Source organism: Geotrypetes seraphini, chromosome 2 (genome assembly GCF_902459505.1).
Source record: "Geotrypetes seraphini chromosome 2, aGeoSer1.1, whole genome shotgun sequence".
Lineage (NCBI taxonomy): Eukaryota > Metazoa > Chordata > Amphibia > Gymnophiona > Dermophiidae > Geotrypetes > Geotrypetes seraphini.
Window position 1 is genome coordinate 365,753,443 of NC_047085.1, and position 26,425 is coordinate 365,779,867.

Genomic DNA, 26,425 nt, shown 5'->3' on the forward strand with positions numbered 1-26,425 from the left:
TGAGGCTTTGTATGCCTCTCCGGGAGCCAATGATTTTGTCGGAGATGTGTATTTGGACGTTTAGACCTTCCTCGGCTCTCTGAGGATTCGGCTGCATTGGAGCACCAGATTACAGTTGAAGAGGTTGAATGGGCTATCCGCAGTAACTCCCTGGGCAGGGCACAGGGCCCTGACGGGTATCATGGGGAATTTTACAAATTGTTAGTGGATGAGATCTCCCCCTTGTTGGTGGAAGTCTTTTCCTTGGGGGTGATTAAGGGGTTTCTCCCTTGACATTTGAATATGGCTACTGTTGTTCTGCTTCTGAAGCCAGGGAGGGATTCAACATGCTGAAATCATACCGACCCATTTCTCTTTTAAATTAAGAGACTAAGCTTTTTGCAAAAATTCTGGCAAATCGTTTGGCTCGCGTGTTGCCCTCCCTGATGTCGGAGCAGCAAGTGGGCTTTGTTCGGGCATGTCCGGTTTCCAAGAATATCTGTCATATTTTGTTGGCCTTGGAAAAGGGCCAGGCGGACGGTACCCCTTCCATGCTCATCAGCTTTGATGCCGAAAAGGCCTTTGATCGGTGTATGGGTTGTGGCCCTTCTTTTTGAATGCTATTCACACTTTATATTGGGACCCAGGGGCACGGCTTTTGGTGAATGGGGATCTTTCGGAGTCCTTTCAGATTTGTAGGGGTACCAGATAGGGCTGCCCCCTTTTGTCACTCTTATTTGTGCTCTCTCTGGACCCCTTGATTCAGGAGATACAAGCTAATGTAGATATAAGCGGGATGGTTCTGGGAGTGACCCACTTTAAGATTGCCGCGTTTGCTGATGCCCTTTTGGTCTATCTTACTAATCCCCTACGTCCTTTGCCGTTTTTGTTGGAAAGTATTAGAGAATAAGGGGATTTCTCAGGGATCCAGTTGAATTTAGGTAAATCTGAGGATTTGGCCTCTTTGGCTACCCTGAGGACTGCTTGGAGGGGGGGGGTGGCATTCCCTCTCAAGTGGGCAGGCACTTCTTTTTGGTATCTGGGTTTCCACCTGTCTATGGATGTTAGACAGCTTTATCGCTTGAATGTGGATGGTCTGCTCTTGGATACCCGCTCTCTCTTGGCCCGTTGGCAGGGTCTGCCGTTGTCTTTGATGGGGAGAATCTTTCTCTTTCGTATGGTACTGTTCCAATGGCTGTATGACCTTCAAACACTTCCGCTCTGTTTACTTAAAAAGGATGTTCAGCTCCTCTAATCTCTGTTGTCGCGTTTTTGTTGGAATGGGCGCAGACTGAAATTGCACTGGGGATATCTTTTAGGACCTTGGAGAACGGGGGGGTGCCTAATGTCCTTTTGTACAATTAGGCTTGTTTCCTGCGCCACTTGAGAGATTGGGTGCTGGATTCTGCTTATTTTACCGATGTTGCTTTGGAACGGGACTATTTTTTTCCTGCTAGTCTGATTTCCCTCTTGCATGCTCGGGTAGTGAACCTGCCTCAACCCTTTTGACAAAGTGTCTTACTTCAAACCCTGTGGAAGGTGTGGCGTGCAGTCCTGCCGCTGTGGCATCAGGATCCCACAGTCAATGTATTATTGCCTCTGGTGGGGAATAGGTCCTTTTTGCCGAGGATGATACCTTCTATTTTTCATCGGTGGCGCCAGTTGCAGCATGTTTTGAGTGAAGGGGGCATGCTTCTTTCGGTGGCTGAGTTTTGTGACAGATTTGGGACTTTTTTTTTGCACGCTGTCAGCTGAGTCATTACGTAGGGTCTCTCCCTTAGGGCTCTCTGTTGCTGACTTTTGGGGACCGGTTCCTTTCTTTTTTGGAGGCAGAGTCGGAAGGGGAGCCCTTGGTGTCCTATTTTTACAAATAGTCAACCGCCTTGCAGGCTCCTCATACTTTTACTTCTATTTTGCTGTTGTGGCAGCGGGATCTAGAACGGACAGTGTCAGCTGACTTGTTTTTTCATGCACTCAAGGGGGCGCCTGGTTTGGTGTACAACGCAGAGCTTCGGGAATGTCACTATCACACCATGTTGAGAACCTACGCCTCCGAAAGTCAAGCTTATTATATGGGCTGTGTGGATAACCAGTTATGTACCAAATGCTCCGCGATTGGAAATTCCTATTTTCATGGGCTCTGGTCCTGTACTTTTATTCAAACTTTTTGGAGAGCTTTGACTACCTTTTTGAGACGTATTTTGCGGTTGCTGCTTTTGGTGGCCGCCATTCCTATGTTATTTTCTCATTTCTCTGCGTGGTCTGTTTGGTTCTTCTGAGTGGAAGTTCCTGGATAAATATTTTATATTGGGGAAGAAGTGTATCTTATCCCACTGGACCTCGGGGAAGGCAATTTGGTATTAGCAGAACAAATTACATGAGTTGATGGGCTGGGAGGCTCGTATGGCATCCTATTCCCGTCAGAAGAGCCATAGTTTTGTGCAGATTTTGCCTCCAAGAGCCTGGAGCCGTATTCCTTATCACCAGTTTTATTTAATATTTTCCTGAGCCCTTTGGCAAGACGAATCTAGGAATTAGTACATATATTTATGTAGATGACATCTTACTAGTCTATAGACTATCACCTGCTACGTTAGATTTAACTCCTGGCTGAGTGATCATAAATTGGTTCTAAATATGTCTACAACCACAGTATGTTGTATCTCTGGAGATAAAGCAACACCTCAACTAGATTTTTCATTAAATAATTGTAGTATAAAATTAGTAAATAGTTTCAGATATTTGGGGGTTATAATCGAATATCATTTACATTTTCAGGAACAGGTTTCAAGTCTTTAATTTCTAAAATGTTTACTAAACATTTTGGAAACTAATCTTTCCAATAACTTACCAGCCTAACTTAATTCGTTGTAAACCGAGTCGAGCTTTCCTGGATTGAAGTCTCGGTATACAAAACTAAGCATTAGATTAATTAGGTTTTGGGGCACTAAGACAGCTTAGAGTCATTCGAGATTTTTTGGAGAAATCATTGCATACATTAATTCATGCCTTTGTATTGTCAAAGTTAGATTATGGTAATTTAGTATATGCAGGCATTGGGTTAGGACAGTTGAAGCGTTTACAAACAGTGCAGAATACTGCAATTAGATTATTAGGCTGGGCATTTATTTGTGATCATGTAACACCTCTGTATTTAAAATTCCATTGGTTACCAATGGAATTTAGGATCAAATTTAAGATCCTAATGTTAGCACAAAGAGCATTATTTCAGCTACAGCCTTCATTATCTTTCTAATTTGGTGCTTTTACGCCCCAAGGTGTTTATTATGATCTTTGAATGACAATAGGGTAGTTGTCCTTCACATTTCAAAGGCACATCTTGTGTCAACTAGAGATTGTGCATTCTTTTATTTAGTTCCGCGGTTATGGAATAATCTGCCCATAGACTTGAGAAAAGAAGAATCATATATAAACTTTAAAAGATATTTCAAAGCACATATTTTCCAATTGGCTTTCTCAATTTACAACAGAGTTTGGGACTGTGATCTGTGTTTATGTAATGATTAATTCTGTATTTAAATAATAATTTTGTAATGAATAATTTTTAGCTGTAGGTATTAATTATGACTCATTGAGATTTGATTGTTTTATTATTAGAATTGTTATTGTTGAGATGTTTACTATGATATTTTATGAAAAAAATATATATTTATATTTAACTTTTGCTCTTAATCTTTCCTTTTCTATTTTTAATGGAGTTCTTTTCTTGATGAATATGAACTATGTATTGTAAACCGCTTGCATCCTGTTGGGCTGTTATGCGGTATATAAAGTTCTTAATAAACATCTTTTATTCTTCTTTGTTTTATGCTTTGTATTGCGGTGTTCCTTTGTTCTGGTTGTTTCCTATGTTTTGTCATCAATAAAAATTGATTCAACCTAACATTATTCCCCATTTTCGACCACACTACCATCAAAGTTGAAAACATCCAAATGAAGTCCAGTTGGCCATGAGAAGGGCCAGCTTTCTAATGGTCTGGCCACACAGACATGCCAACAGAACATTGGAGCACATTAGAAGGCACTGCTGTGAACTTTACATAAATAATGGCAGAAGTGCATCTCACCATAACCTCCTTATAATGTATAACGAGCCCTCCAAAACTCCAACACCTACTATACCTACTTGTTTACCACCCCAATAGCCCTTATCATTGAGGTGGCACCTATACAGCAGTATAGTAGGGTTTTGGTAAGCTTGCACTTTCCACCATAAATGCAGTGGTTAGAGTGGATTATGGGCCTGGTTCCTCCTCTCTATGGTTCACTAGCCTACCTGACTACTTAAGTGATGATTTATTAGGCTTTCCCATACCAAATGCTGATGTTGTAGAGCCAGGTATGTACTGTTTCATTCAAATTTTTTTTTGGGGGTGGGAGGGGGGACAGTGACCATTGGGGGAGTGTGTGGGGCTCATTATTTAATCTAGCTAGTAGTCATCTAGTCAGTTTGGGTACCCTTTTGGCACTTAAGATGCTTCTCAAACAGGTCTAGTTGAAAACGTCTAAATTCCATTCAGGACGTCTTGGGAAAGGTTCGATTATAACTGCAGGACATCCAAATCTAAGCCCACCAAAGCCTGCCCATGGCATGCTTACCAATATGCCTATTTCTACAAGAGTGCACAGCGGGTAAGAAGTCCAGAAACTCAGTTTTGAAAATGCTCACTTGGACTTCAAGACTCCTAAACTACTTCTTGGAATGGCCAACTTTATTTTCAAATAATCATAAGTTTCTATATAATAATGGGCACAAAGATGCAACAGTAAGGAAACTGGAGATATCGGTTAACAACAAGCTGGTGTTCCTCGCAAAACACTTTTCTATCAAGAAAACCCTTTGGCTTCAAATACAAAAATTGTATTACACTCCACCTCCCAGTAATAATGAACGAAGCTCCAATGGACACGGATATAAGAATGTTAACAAACATACAAAAGGGAGGCCATGTCTTTTTAAGGCCTAATCCAGCAGGAACATAGCTCACCTCCCCTGCTTTGCAGAGCTTTAACATGGTGATAAACAATTGGAATTTGCCAACAAGGCCAGAACTGCAAAATGGTGATGTATGTTAAGTGCCCCTTAATTCTACCAAGACACCCATTTTGTTTCCCCACCTTCCACAACGGCACAAGTACTCTTTGCATGGGGCTTCGGCAGATTGCACCAGCACTTCGTTCAATCTGAAGGTGAGCCATTTCCTGATGTAGATGATTTATGTTTCCTCCTCTTTTTCTTTTTTTCCTTCTTTTTCTTCTTTTCTTTCTTCCTCCTTTTCTTTCTGTGCCTGTTCTTGGAATCTGAAGAGCTTGAGCTACAGCTATCTTCAGAGGTAGTGTCTTCCAGCAACTTCTTCAGCTGTTCTATCCTAAAAACAAGAGTGTCATCAGCACCAGTAGCTGTTTGTTGACACATATTCCCATCCCTTGTGTTACTTTATGCCATCACTGACTCACCATATATAACTATACAAAATTCAGATAAACATTAACTGCTTTTGCTATCTGCTTCTAGACTAGTTCATACAACACACTTTAAAGCAGCAGTTCCCTGTTCAGTTTACCATGATACCCTCATAAAAATGTACATTAGAGAATGACATGGTGACAAAATTCATCACCGTTCCCGTCCCCGCAGATAACCATCCCCATGTCATTCTTTAAGGAGAGAAGGAAGAATCAGGGTATGAATGGGCACAACCACTGACCCTCAAGCCTTGCATTGAAGAATGCTGGTGTAGAACAACTGAGGTTGAGATAGACACTCAAGAATGATCGTCTCTGATATCCAGAGCAGATATTGTGATGTCATAATGCCTCATTCCACCAATCCCTAACAGCCAACCTCAGCAGTGATGTCACAATGGCTTCATTGTCCTATACTTGGCTCACATAAGAATCAAGAATATGAACGGGCACAACCTTGCATTGAAGAAAGCTAGTGTATAAGGACTGAGGTTGAGATAGACACTAAAAAATGACAAGATGGTTTCCCATGGTTATCCACAGGGACGGGAACGGTGATGAATTTTGTCACCGTGTCATTCTCTAATGCACATACCAGGTGTGCAGGCAAGAAAACAATCCTATTGTCTGGACTGGTCTGGAATATTGGTATTTTTTTCCTGCCATTTTTGAGCTGCTTCTTTCAGACTGGATATTTTACATCCACATCCTTATTGGCCAATAAGCAGTGACAATATAACCTAATGGTGGGTTAAATTTTTCTTTTTAGATCACAGCATTTTTGTGCATTGAGTGGAACCTATGGTGATGTTTGCTGCCACCATGCTTTTAAACTACAAAATGCCTGCCTCGTGTTATACTTCAATTTGAAATTTTGTTTTTCAGAATTTTTGGAATTTGTACATGCATCCAGGAGAATAGTGGAACTATTTCCCTCTCTGATGAAGTCCTAATGGATGAAACATGTACAGTAGCAATACAAAAGCTGGTAAACCAAGCCAGTGGAAATGATCACACCAGATTACACAGGATGAAAAAATAACCAGGTCTTTATTCCAATATTGAAAAGCAGAACTATGCTGTAAACACAAGTGATTGAAGGTGGACTCAACACAGGCTGTGTTTGGTATGTGAGCCTTCCTCAGGAATCCTCATAAAACAAATAACAAAAGTGACCTATGGATATGAACATATAGCACTTCTGTCATTTCAAGAGCAGCTGTGTTCTAAGTACTGGGGGGACACACTAGCCACCAGCACTTACCTCATTTCTTTTTCATGACGCTGATTTTGTTTTATTAAGTCATACATAGGATCTTCATGGGCCTTTAAAAAACAGAAAAGGGTAAAGGTTACAAAAACAAGGACTTGGATACAAGATGCCACCTAATCCAAGACCTGCATGCAGGTCACAAGATAAACCTGTACTATGGTCATTCAGCCATTCAGCAAAAGAAACACAAGAGAATATTGTTTTGATTGTTTTAATTTGTAAAACAAGAATGGTTTTATCTTGGGATTCTTTTGGGTGGGCTTTTGGGGTGGGTCTTTACTATTATTGTTTATTGAAGGCTTCTATACCACTTCTAATGACTGGGGAGTCATTTCAGAGCGGTTTACATAAGCTTCTGTAAAGGAATTGCACTACATGAGCTTCCTTACTGGTGGTACAAAAGCAGAGTTTCTCGAATGGCATTCTTTTCTTCTAAGGAAGTATAAGCGGTGTTATATATATATATATATATATATAGTATATAGTATAGTATAGTTATATATATATATATATATATATATATATATATATATAGTACTATATATACGTACACACACATACTATATATATATATATATATATATATATATATATACATACATATACACACACATATATATAGTACACCGCTTATACTTCCTTGTATAGTGAAATGGTAGGTTATCAACTTGTCAACATATAAACACAAACTAGAATAGCAAAGTGCAAGGTTTTTGCCCCGTGTTAGACCAGTGGGCCAGGTAGATTAAGGCAAATTGGATTTCTGACAAACATGTAGTCACAAACCCCATGTTGACCACTTATTTAAAAAATTTATTACCTGCTACATTCAACAATTTTGAGCAAATTACAATAAAAACATACATAATCAAATTACATAAACTAACAGAAATTGAAACTAAACACATGATAACAAAAAATAATCAAAGACTGTACAAAAAAATATAGAAAAAAAAGTTAGGCACTAGTCCCTATCACAACTCATTTGCATGCACATTCAAAAAGCATCTTCAGATGTCCTGTGGTATGACCTGTAATATTTCCATCTTGTTCAGTACTTTAAAAATTGTCACTTGCAGCCTGGCTAATACCAATCCTGCCAATTTGATGGGCCCATTCAATACACAATTGTCCTGCTAGCTCCTTAAGATGCAACTCCTGAGCTCTCCTTCCCCTTTATGCACTGGAAGCCTAACAAGTCTTTGGTCATTCTTTCTTGAGCAATTCTCAGTCTTTTAGGCTTCATAATGTGCCAAAACACCTGCATCTGCTCCCACTCCTGCTTGACCTGACCACAAACAGCTGATCTTCAGTCTCTGAAACCCTTGGCTTATTCCCCTCCACCCCCAGGTTGTTCTGGAGACCCTTTAGTTTGTCTATAACTACCTCCAGCTTTTTATCTAGGGTCATCTGCCATTACCTCAAATATTTCTTTCACCAGGGAAGGCCTAGCTGCCAGCATGTCTACCCCCCTGTATCTCTACCTTCTCTAAGGGCACATGGATTTTGCATCATATTCATTTTTTATGTTAAAACGGGCCATATTTGGTAAAAAGCTTATGAAGAACTGCTCTAGTGATTCGTTTTGGTTAACTAACAGTACTAGGGAATTACTACTTATCACTTATATATAGCGTTGAAAGGCGCACAAAGTGTTGCAGATTTTGACATTTATGGGTGGTCCTTGCTCGGAAAAGTTTACAATCTAACTGGGACAGACAAGACAGAGGGTAGAGGATGCAGAACCCAAAAATGAGAAGCGTTAGGGGTCAATAGCGATAAGGCTGTGGAGGAGGAACCATCATTGTATACACTGAAGGTGCAATGGGGAGAGATAGGAAGAAAACCAGAAGAGGGCAGAACCCTGGAATCCCAACAAGGACAGCGTATTAAGCAGGCAATGAACAACAGTATCAAAGGTGGCAGACAGATCGAGAAGAATGAGTAGAGAGTAGAGGCCTTTGGATCTGACCAAGAACAGATCATTGGAAACTTTAGTAAGGGCATTTTCCGTGGAATGCAGTGGGTGAATGCCTGACTGAAGCAAATCCAGAATAGCATGGGATGATAGGAAGTCCAGGCAATGGCGATGAACAGCACGTTCAAGTAACTTGGATAAGAAAGGGAGGAGGGAGATGGGGCAATAGTTGGAGGGACACGTGGGGACCAGCGAGAGTTTCTTGAGGAGGGGGTTTGACAACAGCATGATGAAAGGCATCAGGGTATTGTGTAAAAAGCTTATGAAGCACTGTTCTAGGTGATCAATTTTAGTTTTCCAATAATACTGGGGAGTTGATCACAATCAGTGGTCTCCAATCTTTTTCTTGTAAAGGGCTGCAGTGTGACTATGAGAAAGCTCTGAGGGCTTAAAAATACCCGACTTATGTCAGATTCGTACTTATGAACCGGGGTCCTGCTTCTCCCTTCCATGTCCCAACACATCTCTCTTCCTCTTTCTCACTTACCTCCCTCCCGCAGGTGTTGCCTCCTCTTGCTGTCTCCCTCCTCTTGCTGTCTCCCTCCTTCTCAAAGCCACTGCCAAAGTACACGGCCCACAGCTGACCCGGAAGCCTTCCCTTTCTGCTGGGAAGGCTTCCAGCTCAAATGTGGGCCAAAAGCAGGACCCGTGGTCTTGGCTTTAAGAAGTATGGTGGAGAGGAGGGAGCCAGCCACAGGAGGTAACACCTGCGGGAGGGAAGCAAGTGAGGAGGATGAGGGGCGCACTGGGACATGGAAGGGAGGAATTTCAGACAAAGGCTGACCAGTGATAGGCGCGGCAGGCTCTTTCAGCACTGGCATATCCTGTGGGTTGGTGCTGTGTGCCGGTGTCCTGTCCGCTCAAGGTAAGGGTTTGGGCTGTCGGGGGGGGGGGGGGGAGAGAGGGTGTGAAGCTGGTTCCAGGGGGTGGGGTGGGGTGAATGTGCACCAATGGCCTCTTGGGAGAAGGGGTCTTTTTGGGATGTGGTGGGGTGGGTTGGAAGAGCACCAGTGGCCTTGGGGGTCTTTTTGGGATGTGGAACGAATAATATGAGTTTCCCTTACTTTGTATGGGAAAATTCGCTTTGATTAACGAGCACTTTGGTTTATGAACATGCTTCTGAAATGAATTATTCTCACAAACCAGAACCACTGTACTTTATTTTGAGGACCGCTTCTTTAATGTTTAATGTTTTTTAAGACTGTGTACTGTACAGGATCTGAGTTACATACAAATTCAACTTAAGAACGGTTTAAAAAAATGGAACTTGGAGACTGCCTGTACTACTAATTTTATAAACTTTGTAAACCTAATTTTGACCTGCTTGTTCAGACTGGGTATTAAAAGTTAATACTAATATTGATTCTACAACACAAGGATATATGAGTAATGATTTTCTCATGCCGTGTTTGTAAATTTTTTTTACAATTAGGTTGTATTTTTAATTGAGATATTAATACTAGCATGTTTAAGTTGTTTAACCACGATGTATAATTCTAACCAAAGAAATATGTGTACAATTGTATTTTATCTACTGTTGTGAATTGCCTAGAACTAATGGCAGGGCGGTATACAAGAAATAAAATTATTATTATTATTTTAGAAACTCATTTTATTCTGTATTGTAAACAGTAGCAAATTCCATAAACGAGACATCTGAGTAACCCACTTAAGAGATTGTTTGCAATTACTCTATCAAATGGGCAAGATTGAAATTAACATATTTACTGGATTTGAAGAGCATTTCAGCCAAATGAGGGCCACAATGGAGGGCTTTGGGGGCCCAGTAGATGATTTATATGAGATAACAGAAAGATGAACCATTCTCTCATCAGCACACACCCTACCAGCTCACCATTAAAGCTACAGTGATTCAAACCCATCCTCCTCTCATTATATTGTGACATTTAACTGTATGCTTCAAACAGTGGCGTAGCGAAGATGAGTGGCGCCTGGAATGGTGGTGCCCATCCCCTGCCCTCTTCTCCGCCCCTCCCCTGCTTTGCACCCCCCCTTCCCTCTTTCATTTTCCTGGCATGAGCAGCATCACAAACTTGCTGCCTGCAGTGTGCCTGCTCCGACATCACTTCCTAGGCACAGGAAGTGATGTCACAGAGAGCCGACACTGATGCGGGAAGCAAGTTTGTGAAGCTACTCATGCCGGGAAAATTAAAGAGGTACGAAGGAAGGGATGCACGGCAGGTAAGGTCGGGAAGGAGTGGGGGGGAGGGGGATGGAGAGGAGGATAGGTGCCGGTGTCCCCATCGAGAAGGTGCCCAGGATGGACCACTGCCCCCCCCCCCTTACTATGCCACTGGTTCAATATATGAAAACAGAAGAGCAGCAAAATCAAAGCATAAAGAGGTGCTTCCAAATTTTACTTACTACTCTGAACTGTTCTATCTTCTGATTACCCTTTGTGAAGAAGGGACATTCTCTATCTCCAGTTCTATGACCATACTGCTTACATCGCCAGCCTAGAAATAGAAGTGTGTGTCTTAGTATCTTCAGATCAGTAAACATAGCTTTTGTGACATTCACAGCATCTGCCTGCAAATTTCACCATAAGTCTGCAGGTACTGGGGGAATGGATCCTTACTTGCCCCCTCCACTGAAACCAGTGATTTTCATTCCAAGGTCTGCAAGCTAGCGGCAGCTCACAAAGGCCACGAGTATGGTCCCCTTTGTCAGGTTTTTTTTTTTTTTTGGGGGGGGGGAGGGAGGGCTGCGGCTCTGACACTCTGATGAGAAAATAAGCAAGAGACCTATCAATGGGAACTCTCTTACATGAAAGTTTGTTTCCCTCTGGGCCCTCTTTCCAATGGCAACCCTCTGTTGTTAAAGCCCAGATCTTCTAAGTCTAAGATCCTCTGGAAGCACTGCACACTGGATGATGTGTTATCAGATGGAAAGCTGCTTGACTTTTCATGACTGCAACAAACATTTGGTATCTCAAAGTCTCAAATATATAATTACATTACATTTGTGATTTCTATTCCGCCTGTGCCTTGCGGTTCTAAGCGGATTACAGTTAAAAGAGATCAGGACATTACTTCCTAGGCACAGGTTACAGTTGAAGTAGGCCATCCAGAAAGGGTTCCCTGAATGGCAAAACTTTTAAAAAAACTCAGTATAGCTTTCCAGTCCTTTGCTTCCAGACAGCCAAGTGGTACAAATTAATATCTGAATTTTTAAATAAGAAACCAAAAACGAGCCTTCGGGATATTTGGAGCATTGAGACTAAGCAACAGATTTCTGCTACTCAATGGCCACGTATTTGGTCTTGGAGGATGAGATGTACAGCGTCAGCATCCATGAGACAAACATGTTTTTTTTTGTTACATAGAAGTTTTAGGACCCCTGTTCATTTACAAAAATTAGATAGTTCTAAATCAAATAGATGCTGGCATTGTCTTCTTGAGATTGGGACACTGGATCATCTGCTCTTTTATTGTCCACTAATACTTACCTTCTGGCGTTCTATTTGGGTCATATTAATATGATTCTGGAGACTGTGATTCCGCTATCTTATGATATGGTAAGCCTAAGCCACTACTTAATATAAAAATAGATTCTTGGGAATCATGACTGGGATAGCCATCCAAATGATCACAAAAAATTTGAAAAACTATGATCGTCTAAATTTTACTTTTTGGTGGCACACATTATGTTTGAGTTATAGGTTCGAGAGAATGTTTTCTGATCAAAAGGGTAACAATAAATTATTTAAATTGACATGAGGTCCGTTGACTAATTTTATTAATTGAATGATACTTCCCTATACTTTTGTTCATTTCTTACACATCTAGGGAGGGGGGACGGGGAGAAGGGTGGAAGAATGTGTATTGGGATTGTTGTAAAAGATGGATGTAATATTGTTTGATTACTTGATTATATTGAAATAAGGGGGGGGGGTGAAAATAATGTTTATGGTATTTATTGAAAGTTGTAAGTGTTGTCTTTAAGATATTTTGTAATGTACTCCTGTATAACACTGTTTAAGTTTGAAAATGAATAAAGAATTTTAAAAAAGCCCAGATCTTCCATGTTCACTTTTACTCCTGGATGCAGCAAAGCTTCTACTACTATGCTGACTACTCCCCCACCATTCTCACCTTTGTAGCCTCCCTGGGCCATAATTATTTTCAGACCAAAGTAGCTCTCACTTAAGTTAGTGAAGACCACTGACCTAGACCAGTGTTTTTCAACCGCCGATCCGTGCCGGTGCCAGTCCGCAGAAATTTCCTGCCGGTCCACAGGGCTGGCATGTGCTCTTCAGCTGCTGGTCCACGGTGTGATCAATGCGGCGTTGTCTTCTGGTCGGCTCCCTCTTCCTCAGTGCTGCAGTGCACAAAGCCATGGGCAGAGGCTCCTACGTGTGTCCTGTGCCTGAACCAGAAACCTTCTCTCCGACGTTGCAGTTTACATTTATTATATATTCCCTCCCCCCCCATCTGCCCTACTTTTCCCAACCCACCCTCCCTTCCCATAGCTTCACAGATTTCAACATGGTGAAAACAGACTTAAAGCTAGAAGGAAACTGCTAAATCATCATAGTAACATAGTAAATGACAGCAGATAAAGACCTGAATGATCCATCCAGTCTACCCATTAGTTAGTCTCATTAAAAATTAAATTGTCTCTTCTTTGATATTTCTGGTCCATAGACTACATTCCACCTGGTATTGTCCTAGGTTCCAACTGCTGAAGTTGCCATCTAAACTCACTCTAGCTTATGCAACAATCCCGCTGTTTTCAGGATATCTACTGTAAAGTCTGGCCAGAGACGTCCTCATGTTCCAAGTTAGTGGAGTTCCCACTGATGCCCTCCCCAGCCCAAACTACACCAAATCACCATACATGGGACACAAACCATACAAATCTATCCAATACTGGCCTTCGTTCTTTAATGTATATCATTTGTTTTCTAATTAGAGATCCTCTGTGTTTATCCCACGTTTTTTTGGATTCCAGCACTGTTTTCCTCTCTACCACCTCCCTTGGGAGGGCATTCACCACCCTCTCCATGAAAAAGAATTTCCTAACATTACTCTTAAGTCTTCCTCCCTGCAACCTCAAGTTATACCCTCTAGTTTTACCATTTTCCCTTCTTTTGAAAATATTTGGTTCTATATTAATACCTTTCAAGTATTTAAATGTCTATCATATCTCCTCTACAGCAGTTTCTCAACTTCTTCAAGTCAAGTCTCCCTTAAGCCTAACAAATATCAACCGAGTACCCCCACAATACTGGTACTAATTGTAATGCAATTTCTTCCATTCATTTTTCATATACACACAATATAATCTTATTAACAATACATAATGGTAACCACAAAATTTTTACAAAGTGCCATAAATTATATATACATTAATAACAAAATAAGCACTTAAATCCCATCAATAATAACAATGAAGATAATAAATATCTCTCCCATCCAACAATTTCATCAAGAAATGAACCAGAAATATATCCCCCCCACCCTCCCCCTCCTAGACATGTATAAAAATAAACAAAAGATTTGAAAGCCAAGAAACTATGTTGAATTAACAAAGGGTGTCAACGGGCCCCAAACCAAATTAAATACTTTGCTATGCCCCAACATATCTGCATTCATCTTTTTGTATTTATACCCTAAACATAAATTGGCCCACCAAAACGGAAAGTTGAGACGATCACAATTCTTCCAATTGCGGATTATCAACTGCATATCTATCCCTGTCATAATCAAGAAGAGCCTGCCTTTGTAGTGATCCATGGGAGGCTTGACGTGCAGCAATGTTCCACATATAACTGCCTCATACGTCAAAGGGATTGCTGATTCCAATATGAGGTTAATCTGTCCCCATATTGACTTCCAGAAACTGAGTATTAAAGGACAATAGAACAACAGATGATCCAATGTCCCTATGTCTAGATGACAGTGCCAGCATCTATTAGATTTAGAACTGTCTAATTTATGTAACCTAACAGGGGTCCAAAATGATCTATGTAACAGAAAAAAACATGTTTGTCTCATAGATGCTGACGCTGTACATTTCATCCTCCAAGTCCAAATTCGTGGTCATTGAGATGCAGAAATATATTGCTTTGGCACTTTATGAAATGGCACCTTTAAGCACTAGTACACTTTTGCACTAGTGCACTTTCTGTCAGTCCAGAGTCTCTGAAATGAACTGTGAGGTTTAAATAGTCTGTATTATGAATGAATTACACAGTCCCTTTAGTATCAAGCAGTATTAAAAAGTATTAAATAGTAGTTTTAATGAAAATTATTGAAGAAATAAAATTTATACTTAATGTTAGGAAAAAAGGTAGGGAGGATGGGTTCGATCCAGTGATGTGAATGTGAGTAAGAGAAAAGAAATGTCTTTCTCTTTGAAAGAACACTGAATAGGTGAAAATCTAATACTCAATATTCTGAGGCTTGTCCCCGTCTATAAATAGAGAAAAAAGAGAAAAGAAATTATATCCAGTGTCATTTTGGTGGTTATATATATATAGTATTTAATTTTTAAAAAAAAGACCAAATGAGCACTTATTAACACATATTCTGTAGGCAGTAAAGGCTCAAGCGATAATCCTGCACTAATCAGTTTGCGTGTAGTAATGTAGCTACATTAACTGATTAGCGCAGGAAAGCCCATTCCTCACCCTAGACACATCCCTTTCAAGAAAAAATTTGGAAGTTACCACAGGATGCCATTTTAAACTGTGGTAAGTGTGCAATGCCACTTACCACAGATTAGGAACAGGGCCTCTATATTCTTTAATCCTGTTCAATTAAGTTCCTTTTTTATTTCAAATGGAACAACAGGTACATCCAGAGGTGACAATACAGGGCTTGATCAGGGGGGGGGGAGGGGGGAGAGAGGAGGAAGATAATTGTTAAATTGTTTTTGCACCACCTTTGGGTTTCAGGTTTACTTTTTATAGTGTTATTTTTTTATCCTTAAACAGTCCATTTTTCTGAACATCCTCCCAGAAGAGGATGCTTAACTTTTTGAGTTTCTACTATCTGTTGCACTGAAATTATAATTCTCATCTATCAATTTTTATGTGGTAGATGCAGATAATACAATGCTCATCACCAGCAGCAAAGACGACATGCTGTATCTACTGAGAAAACTCAAAGCTCAAAGTCATAACATGGGATTAGAACTGAACATAAACCAAACGAAGATCATGAACATGAAAAATTATGAAGATTTCAGGCTTGAAGGCGATAGAAGTTGTAAAGGATTTCAACCTTCTGGGCTCTTTTGTAAACAAAGAAGCAACTAGCAGGGAAGAAATACTCTGCAGAATAGTACTGGGTCGCTCTTCAATTAAGGCTCATGACAAAGTATTAAAAGGCAAGGAAATAACACTTCAAACAAAGATCAGACTTGTCTACGAACTCATTTTCTCAGTGGTCAATTACGGATGTAATGGAAACAAGACAGAAAGAAGATTGATTCATTTGACCTTTGGTGCTGGAGAAGGATTTTATGTGTGCCATGGACTGTCAGAAGAACTAACAAATTGATTCTGGAAGAGATCAAACCTGCTATGTCACTCGAAGTCCAAATGATGAAGTTACAACTGTCTTATTTTAGTCATACTGTCGGAAGAGAAAGATCTTTGGAGAAGGACATTATGTTTGGGAAGATCGAAGGAACTAGGCGAAGAAGGCAACCTGTAATCAGATGGCTGGACATGTTGAAAACGACCAAGGGCTGACCATGGCAAAACTTACCAAACTAGCACAAAACCATCTATAATTCATCAAGTCGTTAGGATGGCACCTATGTATGCTTATCCATAAATGGAAGAAATTTGATGATTATCTCTCTAACCCTCTCTTTGACAAAATCACGCAAGAGATTTTTAGCGCCAGCCAGTGCGCTGAATGCAATGCGCTGTTCCAACGGTTATGGAGTTCCTAATATATTTTCTAGTAGATAGGTGTGTCATTCTGGACAAGCGGGTGAACAAACTAAAATAATAACAACAATCAAACAGAGCAACAAACATACCAGCAGAAGCATCAAAGGAACTCAAATAATACCCCAAATTACCCTGGTAATAGACTACTCTTCATGGCCCAAAGTACTGACTGGCCTCCAAGTAACAGACTTAGAGAAGAACACTCAATGAGACAGCAGAAAAGCGCAGGAAAGAAAAAAAGATGGTGGGGGTCCAGAATGACACACCTATCTACTACAAAAGATATTAGCAAGGTAAAAACATAATCTCTTTTTCTAGTGCAATACCGTCTAGACCACCATAAATCCATTATCCACATCTCCTTAGATCTGTCCACAGCGTTCGACACCATTGCTCATGACCTACTCCTGAAAAGACTAGTACTGATTGGAATTTCTGGGCAGATTCTAGACTGGTTCCAGTCCTTCTTTTCAGATCACTCATCTAAGGTCATTTTCAATAACTTCATCTGCACCATATGCAAATAAACATGGCATACCACAAGGTTCTATTCTGTCACCTCTCCTCTTTAACATTTTCTTATCCCCCCTTTTGAGTCTATGTCAATCCATTGGTTTCACAACATACGCTTATGCAGACGATATCCAACTCCTGCACCCATTGAATCTTGACACCAATGAAATATCAAGGATAAATTTAAAGCTCGATCAAGTTAGAGACTGGCTGAAAGAAAACATATTAGCACTAAATATTTCCAAAACTAAGATTTTGCTCTTCTCCTGGAAAGAAGGGATAACCCTATGTGCTCTTATTACTCTTGACAACATACAGTTGCAAACAGTCTCAACTATCAAAATCCTAGGAGTAACTATCAATCAAAAACTGTTACATCACGATCACATAAGTAATGTCGTAAAATCTTGCTTTTATAGGTTACACTTGATCCATTCAATATCAAAGTTTCTCGAACCAAAATCATTAAATATCTTGATACACTCTTTAATTATTTCTAAACTTGACTACTAAAATTCCCTATCCTAAAAGAAAAAAAAAAAAGACATCTTCATAAAATCCAGAACACAGCCATTATGTGACTCCTCTCCAGAAAAAGCTCATTGGCTATTGGTCATACACAGGATTTCTTATAAAATAATATTACTGACATTTAAAACTATCTACAAAAGCGCTACAATTTATCGAAAAAGTACTCATACCATATAAGCTATTCGTTCTCTTAGAGCCACTGACCAATGTCTACTAACATTCTCATCTTTGAAGATAATTAGAACAAGACGTCATGAAATCTCTTCTATCATCACCCCACAAAATTGGAATGCTCTTCTGATATATCTTAGAGATGAAACAAACACTGACAAATTTAAAGGTAACCTGAAAAGCTTCTTATTTAAGGACACATTCAGTTCATAATCTTATATCAATAGAAGCTTCTTTTGCTTCATTCTCCTGGCTCCTATTCTAACCCCCTCAATTTGATTTTACCTTAAATGTTCTTTTTCCTATAAAAATAATATATTTCTGCCTCCTTTCCTCAGTGTTCCCGCTAAGCTGCGCTGGCGTGCGCTGGCGCACAAAATATTAGGTCGCAGCGCACAAGTTTCTCGTCACAGCGCAGGACCGGCAAGATTGACTCATTTGAACTTCTGCAAGATCAGCATCGGAAGCGTGCGCTGGGCCGGAGAGATCTTGGGGAGCCTCCGACAGTGGCTTTCTCCCCTCTCTGCAGCTCTCCTTTACTTCCCAGCGCAGCGATTCACGAAGGCAGCCTCGGGGCTTTTGCTGAGTCGCGGCTGCCTCTGATGATGCAACTTCCTCTTTCCTCAGAGGCGGCGCGACACAACAAAGGACCCGAGGCTGCCTTCGTGAATCGCTGCGCTGGGAAGTAAGAAGAGCTGCTGGGAGGGGAGAAAACCACTATCAGTCTGGGAAGCTGCTGGGCAGGGGAAAAAAGGGACAGCTGCTACTGGAAAGGGAGAAGGAGAGATGCTTCTGGGAGGGGAGGAGGGAAAGGAATCTGGGAAGCTGCTGGGCCAGGAAAAAAAAGGGACAGCTGCTACTGGAGAGGGAGAAGGAGAAGGAGAGATGCATCTGGGAGGGGAGGAGGGAAAGGAATCTGGGAAGCTGCTGGGCCAGGAAAAAAAAGGACAGCTGCTACTGGAGAGGGAGAAGAAGGAGAGATGCTTCTGGGAGGGGAGGAGGGAAAGGAATCTGGGAAGCTGCTGGGCAAGGAAAAAAAGGGACAGCTGCTACTGGATAAGGAGAAGAAGGAGAGATGCTTCTGGGAGGGGAGGAGGGAAAGGAATCTGGGAAGCTGCTGGGCTAGGAAAAAAAGGGACAGCTGCTACTGGAGAGGGAGAAGGAGACGGAGAGATGCTTCTGGGAGGGGAGGAGGGAAAGGAATCTGGGAAGCTGCTGGGCAAGGAAAAAAAAGGACAGCTGCTACTGGAGAGGGAGAAGAAGGAGAGATGCTTCTGGGAGGGGAGGAGGGAAAGGAATCTGGGAAGCTGCTGGGCAAGGAAAAAAAGGGACAGCTGCTACTGGAGAGGGAGAAGAAGGAGAGATGCTTCTGGGAGGGGAGGAGGGAAAGGAATCTGGGAAGCTGCTGGGCAAGGAAAAAAAGGGACAGCTGCTACTGGAGAGGGAGAAGGAGACGGAGAGATGCTTCTGGGAGGGGAGGAGGGAAAGGAATCTGGGAAGCTGCTGGGCAAGGAAAAAAAAGGGACAGCTGCTACTGGAGAGGGAGACGGAGAGATGCTGCTGGGAGGGGAGGAAGGGAAGAGAGTTACTGCTGGACAGGAGGCTGGGAGAAAGAAAGAAAGGGGGCAGGCAGGGAAACAGAAGGAAAGAAGAGAAACAGAAAAAAAGAAAGAAAGGTCAGGGAGAGAGGAAGAAAAAGTTGGGGGAGGGAATGAGGTGTGGAGGAGAGAAAGCATACAGGCCGATAGAAGGGAAGAAAGATTGGATGCACAGTCAGAAGAAGAAAGTGCAACCAGAAATCACCAGACAAGGTAGGAAAAATGATTTTATTTTAAATTTAGCAAAGTGGAGGCAGTATTACCACAGTTTTCAAAGGAATTTGCCCAAATAACTTAATAGTTAACTGGGTAAATTCCCAGAGATGAAAACTTCCCTTCACTTACTATGCACAGTTCTGAATTTATATCTGCTGTCTATATTTTACAATATGGTCCCCTTTTACTAAACCGCAATAGTGGTTTTTAGCGCAGGGAGCCTATGAGCGTCAAGAGCAGTGCTGGGCATTCAGCGCAGCTCCCTGCGCTAAAAACTGCTATTGTGGTTTAATAAAAAGGATGGAGGGTATATTTGTCTATTTTTGTATGCTATAAAAACCAAATACAGAGAGAGACTGAGAGCTGTTGACGAAGAGCTACGTGTGTGTCTTTCTTCCATTCCAGCCAGAATATCAGCTTTGTGTTCAGCCAAACAGGCCCAGGTTTCGCACTGAATAAAGTATTTTATAATTTTTATTTCATAATAAAGTAATTATAAAATACTTTCTTTGTGTTTATTTGATTCCTATTCAAGAGAATTACTTTATATATAGTCAATATAGGCAGAGAGTTAAATTTTTTAACATTTTCTAATGGTGGTGTGCCTCGTGATTTTTTTCATGAAACAAGTGTGCCTTTGCCCAAAAAAGGTTGAAAAACACTGGTCTAGAAATTGAAAGCATCAAACGTATTGTCTTCTGGACTGTTTTTAATTTACAGTTTACACATATGGATGTAACAGACATAACTACATTTGTTGTAAAACATTTATTAAGATATCATTTCATCCCTACAATTTCTGTGTTCTTAAAAATATTATTTAACGTTATTTAATTTAGCGTGTAGGCCTAAAATTCCTTTGAATACCTCGTCCTCATGTATCAGCAACTTTGACAACATATTTATTTGGCTCATAACTTGCTGGCGCCCGATATTTTTAGCTCACAGTGAAAAAAGTTTGCTCACAACACCCGCCCGCTTAGAGGGAACACTGCTTATGGCCCAGTCAAGATGTATAATGTTGTATCTTGTATTTATGTCCATTTGATTATATTTTATGACAACTGATTTCAATTTTTGTAAATTTGCTTAGTAATTTCTGATAAGCTATTGAATCAAATTTTAATAAAACCTGAAACTTGTGTGTCATTCTGGACAAGTACAAAAGCAGTTCCAGAAATCTAGGGCAGGATGACTGCGCTGGCATGTAGCCCTGAGGACCCAAAGGCAGAGTTCGCTCTTGCCGCCACATCCACTCTGTAAAACTTTGCAAATGTATGCAGAGTGGACCAAGTCACCGCCCTATAAATCTTCTCAGGAGAGACTGCCCTAGCTTCGGCCCACGATGAAGCCAATCTCTGGTTGAATATATGCAGAGGAAATGGCTCTCCAGATGCATCTGGAAATCGTGGCCTTGGAAGCTGGAACACCTCGCTTAGCAGGATTAGTCAGCACAAAAAGATGGTCAGAGTGCCTAAACTCATTGATGACCTCAAGATATTGATGAAGCATTCTTTTCACATCCAACTTTTTAAAAATCAGGTCCTGCTTCTGGAACCTGTGGACTGGAACGCAGCTAATCAAACATCTTGATTGACATGAAATGCCAAAACTCCCTTCAGCAGGAAGGAAGAACTGTGCACAAAGAGATTCCCATGTCAGAGATTTTAAGGAAAGGCTTCCTACAAGAAAGAGTCTGGAGTTCCAAGACCCATCTTCGACAGCATCCACTTGCCTGGATCCAAGATCTGGCTCCTGAGGAAGTCAGTTTGGACATTCTCCACTCCCGTTACATGCACCACCGAAAGTGCCTGCAGATGACGTTCCGCCTGAGTGGACAGCAAGTGGGCCTCTAGACACAGATGGACACATTTGGTGCCCTCCTGGTGACTGATATAGGCCACTGCTGTAGCACTGTCTGAGAAAACCTGGACTGTCTGGCCCTCCAAAACCTTCTGAAGTTTCCGCAGAGCAAGCCAAATGGCTTGAAGTTCCAGCCAGTTGATTGACCATTTCCTCTGGATGGGCAACCAATGTCCCTGAATCAGTCAACAATTGCAATGAGCTCCCAATACGAGGAGACTGGCATCTGTCATCACGATGATCCAAGATGCTATCCGAAGAGGCATACCCATGGTAAGGGACTGAGGATCGAGCCACCAGTCCATGCTGGTGTGGGCCTTCAGCGTACAAGGTAAAGACTTCTGCAATGAGTCTGTCATAAGAACATAAGCAGTGCCTCTGCTGGGTCAGACCAGAGGTCCATCATGCCCAGCAGCCCACTCACGCGGCGGCCCATCAGGTCCAGGACCTGTATATTAATCCTCTATCTATACCCTTCAATCCCCTTTTCCTTCAGGAAAACATCTAATCCTTTCTTGAAACCCAATACTGTACTCTGTCCTACCACACCCTCTGGAAGCGCATTCCAGGTGTCCACTACCCTCTGGGTGAATAAGAACTTCCTAGCATTGGCTCTGAACCTGTCCCTTTTTAATTTATCCGAATGCCCTCTCGTTCTTGTAGTCTTCGAAAGTTTGAAGAATCTGTCCCTCTCTACTTTCTCTATGCCCTTCATGATCTTGTAAGTCTCTATCATGTCCCCTCTAAGCCTCCGCTTTTCCAGGGAAAAGAGCCCCAGTTTCTCCAATCTTTCAGCATAGGAAAGGTTTTCCATACCTTTTATCAATCTCGTCGCTCTTTTCTGAACCCTCTCGAGTATCGCCATATCTTTCTTAAGGTATGGCGACCAGTATTGGACGCAGTACTCCAGATGTGGGCGCACCATTGCCTGATACAATGGCAAGATAACGTCCTTCGTTCTGGTTGTAATACCTTTCTTGATGATACCTAGCATTCTGTTCGCCTTCTTAGAGGCCGCTGCGCACTGGGACGACAGTTTCATTGTCTTGTCTACCAGTACCTCTAAGTCCTTTTCTAGGCTACTTTCACCCATTACCAGCCCTCCCATCATGTAGATGTACCTCGGGTTTCTGTTTCCTACGTGCAAGACTTTACATTTCTCTACATTGAACTTCATCTGCCATCTCGTCTCCCACTCCTCTAGTTTGTTCAAGTCCCTTTATAAATTTTCGCAGTCCTCTTTAGTCCTAGCCCCATTAAATAATTTGGTGTCGTCTGCGAATTTTATTAATTCGCACTTCGTCCCTGTTTCTAGATCATTTATAAATACATTGAATGGCAGCGGTCCAAGCACCGACCCCTGCGGAACACCACTCGTGACCCTCCTCCAGTCCGAGTAGTGGCCCTTCACTCCTTCCCTCTGCTTCCTACTCGCCAACCAGTTCCTGATCCATCTGTGTATGTCTTCTTCCACCCTATGGTTCTTCAATTTCCGAAGTAGGTGTTCATGGGGTACCTTGTCAAAGGCTTTTTGGAAGTCTAAATCTGCGGAGACCAACACGTGTGCAACGCGTCTTGGAGAGGACACGTGTGCCCTCACCGAAGGAACCATTATCTATTGTGGTCACCACTGAACCTAGGACTTGAAGATAATTACACACTGGCTTGGTCGGAACATTATCCCAGTGCAGAGCTTCTGTCCAAATGCCTCTGGAAGATAGACACGGCCTGCAGCCTTATCAAACAAGACCCCCAGGATCTTGTGTCTGAAACATATAGAAACATAGAAAAGTGATGGCAGAAAAGGGCCAAGGCCCATCAAGTCTGCCCACTCTATTGACCCACCCACCCTCCTAACTACCCTGTGAGAGATCACACTCTGATATCCCATTCCCTCTTAGAGATCTGACATGAGCATCCCATCTGTTCTTAAAATCTAGCACACTACTGGCCTCGATAACCTGTGCTGGAAGCTCATTCCAATTGCCAACCACTCTTTCGGTGAAGAAGTACTTCCTGGTATCGCCATGAAACTTCCCGCCCTTTATTTTCAGCGGGTGCCCTTTTGTGGCCGAAGGTCCTCTCAGAAAGAAAATATCATCTTCTACCTCAATACGACCAGTGATATACTTAAACGTCTCAATCATGTCTCCCCTCTCCCTACGTTCTTCGAGAGAGTATAGCCGCAATTTGTTTAGCCTTTCTTCGTACGATAGATCTTTGAGTCCCGAGACCATCCTGGTGGCCATTTGCTGAACCGACTCAACCTTCAGCACATCCTTACGGTAATGTGGCCTCCAGAATTGTACGCAGTACTCCAGATGAGGCCTCACCATGGTTCTGTACAATGGCATTATGACATTGGGCTTCCGACTAACAAAGCTTCTCCAGATACAACCCAGCATTTGCCTGGCCTTGGATGAAGCCTTCTCCACTTGATTGGCAGTTTTCATGTCTTCACTAATGATTACTCCCAAATCTCGTTCTGCTTCAGTCCTTGCCAAGGTTTCTCCATTCAATGTGTACGTTCTGCACGGATTATTGTTGCCAAGGTGCATGACTTTGCATTTTTTAGCGTTAAAACTAAGCTGCCAGGTCGAGGACCAATGTTCCAATAAAAGCAGGTCTAGCGTCATGCTGTCAAACAAATTGCTGTTACTTACAATGTTACATAGTTTGGCATCATCAGCAAATAAAGTTATTTTACCTTGAAGCCCCTGAGTCATGTCTCTTACAAATATATTGAAAAGGATCGGGCCCAAGACCGAGCCCTGCTGCACACCACTGGTCACCTCCGACGTTTTAGAGAGAGTACCATTAACCACCACTCTCTGAAGTCTACCATTCAGCCAATCGTTGACCCATGCGGTTAGTGTTTCACCTAATCCCATCGATTTCATTTTGCTCAATAACCTGCGGTGGGGGACGATATCAAAGGCTTTGCTGAAGTCCAAATACACCACATCCAGGGACTCACCCAGATCCAATTTTCTTGTTACCCAGTCAAAGAAACTGATGAGGTTGGATTGGCAGGACCTACCCTTGGTGAACCCATGTTGGTGGGGATCACGTAGATTCTTCTCATCCAGGATCGTGTCTAGCTTGCGTTTGATTAGTGTTTCCATGATTTTACACACTATCGATGTGAGACTCACCGGTCTCTAATTCGCAGCCTCCGTCCTGCAGCCCTTTTTGTGCAGAGGAATGACATTAGTTGTTTTCCAGTCCAAGGGGACTCTTCCCGTACTCAGGGAGAGATTGAAGAGTACGGATAACGGTTCCGCTAGGACATCTCTGAGCTCATTGAGCACTCTCGGATGTAGATTGTCCGGGCCCATTGTTTTGTTCACCTTGAGTCTTGATAATTCGTCGTAAACATCTCCGGGAGTAAACTCAAAATTCCGAAATGGGTCTTCTGAACATTGCTTTGCCTGCAACTGTGGACCGGACCCCGGTGCCTCGCAGGTGAAGACCGAGCAGAAGTATTCATTTAGTAGTTCGGCTTTGTCTGAATCTGATTCTACATAATTCCCGTCTGGTTTCCTAAGGCGCACTATCCCATCAGTGTATCTTTTTCTGTCACTAATATACCTGAAGAAGGATTTGTCCCCTTTCTTAATGTTCCTTGCAAGGTTTACTTCAACTCGATGCTTGGCCTCTTTGACTACCGCTTTCACCACTGTAGACTTGGCCTTGTATTCTAATTTAGCCTCCCTTGCCTCCGAATTTTTGTGGGAATTGAATGCTTGTTTCTTTTCTTTAATGAGGTCTGAGATCTCTGCGGTGAACCATTGGGGTCTATTGTTTCTTCGCTGTTTGCTTGTTGATTTTATGTAGTGGTTCATTGCTACGAGAAGGGTAGATTTCAAGGTTGACCACATAGCTTCCATATTATCGGCCACAGCTTGGTTTTGCAGTGCCTGATGGACAAAATCTCCCATGTGTTTAAAGTCAGCACCACAAAAGTTGAATACTTTTGTTGTTGTGCTTGATCTAGTGAAATCTTTCCTGAGTTTGAACCATACCATGTTGTGGTCGTTGGAGGCTAACTTATCGCCTACCGAGACCTCAGAGACGCTTTCTCCGTTGGTGAGTACCAGGTCCAGTATCGCCTGGGCCCTGGTGGGTTCCAATACCAGTTGTTTGAGTTGTGCTCCTTTGATAGCGGATAATAGCCTTCTGCTCCCACTGGTCGTCGCCGAGAGTGTGTTCCAATCTGCATCGGGCATGTTGAAGTTCCCTAGCAGTACAGTGTCCCCCCTTCTCTATGTCTTTGATTAATTCTATGTCTTTGTTTTCCGGCTGTCTAGGAGGTCTGTATATTACACCAAGATACAGGCATTTTTTGTTGCCTCTGGCTAGGTTTACCCAGAGGGATTCCCCGGTGTACTTGACGTCTGTGATTCTCGTAGTTTTAATGTCATCTCTAGTGTATAGTGCTCTTTCAGTAGTTCACAATCCAACCCAGACCTTCCAGAACTCGGATCACCTGATCCACCGTGCATCAACCCTTGGATAACTAGGGAGTCTAATCAGCCAGTCATCCAAGGCCAAAGGGCAGGTCCAAAAACTGGTAATGCTGTTCCTGGACGTGAAACCTCAGGAAATTTCTGTGGTCTGGTAAAATGGGAATGTGCTAAAAAACACTCCAAAAATGGCAAAATAAAACATAAAAACTGGTAAATTTAGGATTTTAGGGGTGGGGGAACATAGGGGAACAAGCACAAATCACCAAAATCTTGATTTTCAGACCCCACAACCCCTTCCGATTCACCTTATAGGTTTTAAAAGCCTTACTCACTGTGACCTGTGCTGTCAATGTGCTGCAGCCTCCCTCAGCCCTCAACAGTAGCTAGAAAGGAAGAAATCATTGCTTCATCAAGAAC

At 42.1% G+C, this 26,425-nt stretch overlaps 1 protein-coding gene across 1 annotated transcript in view; it reads right to left on the minus strand.

Moving 5' to 3' along the window:
* Positions 1 to 4,691: 4,691 nt before the first annotated feature.
* RP9 (RP9 pre-mRNA splicing factor) overlaps positions 4,692 to 26,425 on the minus strand; it is a 30,439-nt gene continuing 8,705 nt past the window's right edge. Inside the window, exons 4-6 of the mRNA XM_033930588.1 lie at positions 11,103 to 11,194; positions 6,731 to 6,792; positions 4,692 to 5,369 (exon numbers count right to left, since the gene is read on the minus strand). Coding sequence (XP_033786479.1) covers positions 5,180 to 5,369; positions 6,731 to 6,792; positions 11,103 to 11,194 — 344 coding nt within the window. The 3' untranslated portion in view covers positions 4,692 to 5,179. The remainder of the gene's footprint in view (positions 5,370 to 6,730; positions 6,793 to 11,102; positions 11,195 to 26,425) is intronic.